Here is a 6,901-nt window from a genome sequence, read left to right as displayed (position 1 = left end):
GAGGGTCCCACGTGTTACACAGGCTATAAGGTCTATATACGATCTCAGTTTCATGGAGAGGAGACGGAATGTATCCTGAGCTATATGTCTATACTCTGAAAACTAAACGCTTTCAGAGTTGGTATGTTTGGGTGTGTTTGTCTAAGGCTTGTAGTCTTAAGTGTGACCTCTTAGTTTTGTCCCATCTCTACCAGTGAGGGGAATTTCTCTGGTGTTCAGGCTATAGTCTAATGACCAGTTACAGTAGAGGGGAGGTGTCTAGGCATAGTCTAACGACCAGTTATCAGTAGAGGGGAGGTGTTCTAGGCTATAGTCTAACAACCAGTTTAGAGGGGAGGTGTTCTAGGCTATAGTCTAACAACCATTACAGGTAGAGGAGGAGGTTGTTCTAGGCTATAGTCTTAATGACCATGTTACAGTAAGGGGGAGGTTGTTCTAGGCTATAGTCTAACGACCAGTTAGAGGGGAGGTGTTCTGGCTATAGTCTAACAACCAGTTAGAAGGGGAGGTGTTCTAGGCATAGTCTAACAACCAGTTACAGTAGAGGGGAGGTGTTCTAGGCTATAGTCTAATGACCAGTTACAGTAAGTAGAGGGGAGGTTTTCTAGGCTATAGTCTAATGACCAGTTACAGTAGAGGGGAGGTGTTCTAGGCTATAGTCTAATGACCAGTTACAGTAGAGGGGAGGTTTTCTAGGCTATAGTCTAATCACCAGTTACAGTAGAGGGGAGGTGTTCTAGGCTATAGTCTAATCACCAGTTACAGTAGAGGGGAGGTGTTCTAGGCTATAGTCTAATGACCAGTTACAGTAGAGGGGAGGTGTTCTAGGCTATAGTCTAACGACCAGTTACAGTAGAGGGGAGGTGTTCTAGGTTATAGTCTAACAACCAGTTACAGTAGAGGGGAGGTGTTCTAGGCTATAGTCTACCAACAATATGAGGAACAAAAACATGGACCTCCCAATAACAAGGAAATGACATGGTATAGTCCACACTATTTGCTGTTTTGTGTGTGTGTGTGTGTGGTGTGTGTGCTACCTTCCAGAGCAGCACAGCCAGCAGTAGGAAGATGAGTATTCCCACCAGTAGGCTCATGGCAATGATCCAACCAACAACATAGCCTCTTGGCTCCTGGCTGTGGAGCGCCTCGAACACCAGCTGAAACACAATGGCAATACAGTCAAACGTAGCCTCAAACACAGAAATACCTAGATACACACAGCCAATCACACAGCCCCTTGGCTCGTGGCTGTGGAGCACCTGGAACACCAGCTAAAAGAACAAGATTACAGTCAAACACAAATATTTACACCAACACATTTAAAATAGTCTAAATTATTTCTGAGATATCAATCAAATGTATTTATAAAGCCCTTTTTAAATCAGCCGATGTCACAAAGTGCTATACAGAAACTCTGCCTAAAACCCCAAACATCAAGCAATGCAGATGTAGGAGTACGGTGACTAAGAAAAACTCCCTAGAAAGGCAGGAACCTAGGAAAAAACCTAGAGAGGAACCAGGCTCTGAGGGGTGGCCAGTCCTCTTCTGGCTGTGCTGGGTGGAGATTATAACAGTACATGGCTAAGAGGTTCAAACGTTCATAGATGACCAGCATGGTCAAATAATAATAATCACAGTGGTTGTAGAGGGTGCAACAGGTCAGCACCTCAGGAGTAAATATCAGTTGGCTTTTCACAGCCGATCATTCAGAGTTAGAAATAGCAGGTTCGGTAGAGAAAGATAGAGTTGAAAACTGGGGACAAGGTAGCACGTCCGGTGAATAGGTCAGGGTTCCATAGCCGCAGGCAGAACAGTTGAAACTGGAGCAGCAGCACGGCCAGGTGGACAGCAAGGAGTCATCAGGCCAGGTAGTTCTGAGGCATGGTCCTAGGGTATTACGCATACCTACTACTATCCTACATTTCCAGAGCAATGCAGTTGTGAAAGACTGGAAATTCAAGGTAACAGCTGGAACACAAGATTCCATTGGAAACAGAGACATTCACACAGATTCACATCTAGGATTACATTCAAACTGTTTGATACAGACTCAGAAAAAAAAGGCTCACATTCAAACACACTTTGATACAGACACACTCAAACCATGTCAGTGAGGAAAACAGAACAAGAGCACAGGATTTATATGAGCCTCACGTTTGAACCACACACAACTGGTCACACCACAACCACACACACACACACAACACACACACACACACCACAACACACCACACACACACACACACACACACACATCACACACACACACACGAAGATCAGCAAGGACCTCAGCCCTCCGAGCCATGGACTGTTCCCCCGTTACTCATCTAGAAGGCCAGGGAAAGTACAGGTGCATCAAAGCTGGGAGCCGAGAGACTGAGAAACGGCTACTATCTCCAGACTGAGAAATGGTACTAATCTCCAGACTTGAGAAATCGGGCTACTATCTCCAGACTGAGAAACGGCTACTATCTCCAGAACGAGAAACGGCTACTATGCTCCGAACTGAGAAACGGCTACCTATCTCCAAGACTGAGAAACGGCTACTATCTCAGACTGAGAAACGTCTACTCACTCCAGACTGAGAAACGGCTACTATTCTCCCAGACTGAGAACAACGGCTACTATCTCCCAGACTGAGAAACGGCTACTATCTCCAGACTGAGAAAACGGCTTACCTAACTCAATAGAACGCTAGACTACGCAGACGGAAACGGCTACTATCTCCAGACTGAGAAACGGCTACTATCTCCAACTGAGAAACGGCTACTATCTCCAGACTGAGAAACGGCTACTATCTCCAGACTGAGAAAACGGCTATATTCTCTCAGATTCTGCAAAAACGGCTAACTATCTCTCCTAGACTGAGAAACGGCTACTATCTTAGCTGAAAAGGCTCTATCTCCAAGACTGAGAAACGGCTACTATCTTCCAGAAATCGAGAGAACGGCTACTATCTCCAGACTGAGAAAACGGCACTATCTTCCAGACTGAAAAACGGCTACTATTTCCAGATGAGAAACGGCTACTATCTCCAGACCTGAGAAGACTAGAACGGCTATATCTCCACTGAGAACGGCTACTATCTCCAGACTTGAGAAACGGCTACTATCTCCAGACTGAGAAACGGCTACTATCTCCAGACTGGAAACGGCTTTACTATCTCAGAACTGAGAAACGGACTACTAACTCCAGACTGGAGAACGGCTACTATCCCAAGACTCGAGAAACGGCTACATCTCCAGACTGAAAAACGGCTACTATCTCCAGACTGAGAACAGCTACTATCTCACAGACTGAGAAAACGGCTACTATCTCCAGACTGAAAAGATACACAGTACTATCCTCCTCGACTGAAAACGGCTACTATCTCACGACTGGAAAAACGGCTACTATCTCCAGACTGAGAACGGCTACTACCTCTAGACTGAGAAACGGCTACTATCTCCAAGACTGAGAAACGGCTACTATCTCCAGACTGAGACAAACGGCCTACTATCTCCAGACTGAAAAACGCTTACTATCCCAGACTGAAAACGGCTTACTATCTCCAGACTGAGAAACGGCTACTATCTCCAGACTGAGAAACGGTACTATCTCCAGACTGAAGAATGGCTACTATCTCCAGACTGGAGAACGGCTACTATCTACAGACTGAGAAACGGCTACTTCTCCAGACTGAGAAAACGGCTACTCTCTCCAGACTGAGAAACGGCTTACTATCTCCACAGACTGGAGAAACGGCTACTACTAGACTGAGAAACGGCTACTATCTCCAGACTGAGAAACGGCTACTATCTTCAGAACTGAAAAACGGCTTACTATCTCCAGACTGAGAACCAGCTACTATCTCCAGACTTGAAGAAAACGGCTACTATCTCCGACTGAAAAACGCTATAAATACTTCTACTCACTGATGAAACGCTACTATCTCCAGACTGAAAAACGGCTACCTATCTCCAGACTGAGAAACGGCTACTATCTCTCAGACCTGAGTACTAAACGGACTACTATCTCCCGACTGAGAAAACGGCTTACCTATTCGACTGAATTAAACGCTACATCGGAACTAGTACTCTCAGACTTGAGAAACCGGCTACTATCTCCCCAGAAGACTGGAAACAGATACATTCAGGACTAAAACGCTATGACTCCAGTGAACCACCTCTCCACTGAGAAAGGCTACTATCTCCAGACTGAAAAACGGCTACTATCCTCAGACTGAGAAACGGCTACTTAGCTAGTCTCTCCAGACTGAGAAACGGCTACTAATCTCCACCTGAAAACCTACAGACTGAAAACGGCTTCATTCTCCAGACTGAAAAACGGCTACTATCTCCAGACTGAGAAACGGCTACTATCTCCAGACTGAGAAACGGCTACTATCTCCAGACTGAGAAACGGCTACTATCTCCAGACTGAGAAACGGCTACCATCTCCAGACTGGTTAACAGGTTCTATCTCCAGGCTGGTAAACAGCTTTGATCTATGTCTGTTAACCATACACATTTGAAATGTATAGTTATTTCATTGTACATGTGAACACATTTCAAAACATGAATTAAATCATTCCAACTATTGCAACATCATTCTAATCTTATATGGTCACAGATAATATTGACAGTGTAAATGAAATGAGATTTCAAAATATTACATGAGAGTACTGTATAGTAAGCTCATAGTAAGTTAATTTATGAACCAACAGGCAGTCTGATCTCTTGCATGCTTCCCATGACATTAGTTCACAATCACCCACTAAATGATCAAATCAAAGTTTATTGATCGCGTACACACTTTTGCAGATGCTATCGCAGGTGCAGCGAAATGCTTATGTTTCTAGGTCCAACAGTGTAACTCTGAAAAATCCTTAATGGATTTAACCCTTCATAATGTACAGTAAGTACTGTAAGATAAGCTAAGTACTGATAAGATACACTAAGTACTGTAAAATAAGCGAAGTACTGTAAGTACTATAAACTAAGCTGAGTACTGTAAGATAAGTTAAGTACTGTAAGTACTATAATATAAGCTAAGAACTGTAAGATAAGATAAGTACTGTAAGTACTATAAGTACTGAAAGCTAAGTACTGTTAAATAAGCTAAGTACTGTAAGTACTATAATATAAGCTGAGTACTGTGATATAGGCTAAATACTGTTAGATAAGCTAAGTACTGTAAGTACTATAAGTACTGTAAGATAAGCTAAGTACTGTCAGATACAACACTCCTTCCGTGGCCTCCAACTGCTTTTAAATGCTAGTAAAACTAGCAGTGCATGCTAAAGTGCATGCTCTTCAACCGATTGCAGCCCGCACCCTCCCGCCCGACTAGCATCACTACTCTGGACGGTTCTGACCTAGAATATGTGGACATCTACAAATACCTAGGTGTCTGGTTAGACTGTAAACTCTCCTTTCAGACTCACATTAAGCATCTCCAATCCAAAATTAAATCTAGAATCGGCTTCCTTTTTCGCAACAAAGCCTCTTTCACTCATGCCGCCAAACATACCCTTGTAAATCTGACTATCCTACCTATCCTTGACTTCGGCGATGTCATTTGCAAAATAGCCCCCAACACTCAGCAAACTGGATGTAGTCTATCACAGTGCCATCCGTTTTGTCACCAAAGCCCGATATACTACCCACCACTGCGACCTGTATGCTCTCGTTGTCTGGCCCTCACTACATATCCGTCGCCAAACCCACTGGCTCCAGGTCTTTGCTAGGTAAAGCCCCACCTTATCTCAGCTCACTGGTCACCATAGCAACACCCACCCATAGGACGCGCTCCAGCAGGTAAATTGCACTGGTCACCCCCAAAGCCAACACTTTCTTCGGCCGTCTTTCCTTCCAGTTCTCTGCTGCCAATGACTGGAACAAATTGCAAAAATCACTGAAGCTGGAGTCTCATATCTCCCTCTCTAACTTTAAGCATCAGCTGTCAGAGCAGCTTACCAATCACTGTACCTGTACACAGCCAATCTGTAAATAGCACACCCAACTACCTCATCCCCATATTATTACTTACCCTCTTGCTCCTTTGCACCCCAGTATTTGCACCCCAGTATCTCTACTTAATCTTCTCCTTTCTTCTCCTTTCCCCCTTCTGATYACCAGGTGGCGAATCGCATCTCTGCATGTCTGGCAGACATATCAGTGTGGATGACGGATCACCACCTCAAGCTGAACCTCGGCAAGACGGAGCTGCTCTTCCTCCCGGGGAAGGTACTGCTCCCCGTTCCATGATCTTCGCCATCCAAGGTTTGACACTCCATTGTGGTCCTCCTCCCAGCCGCTAGACCTTGGCGTGATCCTGGAACAAAACCCTGTCGTTCCAACTAACATCAAGGCGGTGGTTCCGTTCCTGTAAGGTTCATGCTCTACAACATCCGCAGAGTACGACCCTGCCTCACACAGGAAGGCGGCGCAAGGTCCTAATCCAGGCACTTGTCATCTTCCCCGTCTTTGGATTCTGCATTATCTCGCTGTTGGCTGGCTCCCTGCCTGTGCCATCTAACCCCTACCAACTCATCAGAAGCGCCGCAAAGCGCCGTCTGGTGTTTCAAATTCCCAAGCTTCTCGTCACGTCACCTTCGCTCTCCTCGCTCCCTCACACTGGCTTCCATTGTTTTATTTTGCTCGCATCCGCTACAAGACCAAGGTGCTTGCCCTACGGGAGCTGTGGCGGGACGGACTCAGTACCATTACGAGGCTCTGATCAGGCCCTACACTCAAACTAGGGGCACTGCGTTATGCGCACCTCTGGCCTGCTCGCCTCCCTACCACTGAGGAAGTACAGTTCCGCGCAGACAGTTCAAAACTGTTTTCTGCTGCTCTGGCCCCCCAAATGGTGGAACACAGACTCCCTCACGTACGCCAGGCACAGCGGAGTCAAATCA

The 6,901-nt window shown here is 45.5% G+C and overlaps 1 protein-coding gene across 1 annotated transcript in view; it reads right to left on the bottom strand.

Annotated features, from left to right (window-relative positions):
• Positions 1 to 6,901, bottom strand: part of LOC112074760 (integrin alpha-9-like) — a 59,698-nt gene that overhangs the window by 42,127 nt on the left and 10,670 nt on the right. The window contains exon 8 of the mRNA XM_070440661.1: positions 957 to 1,157. Within this exon, the coding sequence (XP_070296762.1) occupies positions 957 to 1,157 (201 nt within the window). The remainder of the gene's footprint in view (positions 1 to 956; positions 1,158 to 6,901) is intronic.

This window comes from Salvelinus sp. IW2-2015, unplaced genomic scaffold (assembly GCF_002910315.2).
Source record: "Salvelinus sp. IW2-2015 unplaced genomic scaffold, ASM291031v2 Un_scaffold2803, whole genome shotgun sequence".
Lineage (NCBI taxonomy): Eukaryota > Metazoa > Chordata > Actinopteri > Salmoniformes > Salmonidae > Salvelinus > Salvelinus sp. IW2-2015.
The sequence above is the reverse complement of the archived record's forward strand: the minus strand, read 5'-3'. Positions and strand labels throughout refer to the sequence as shown.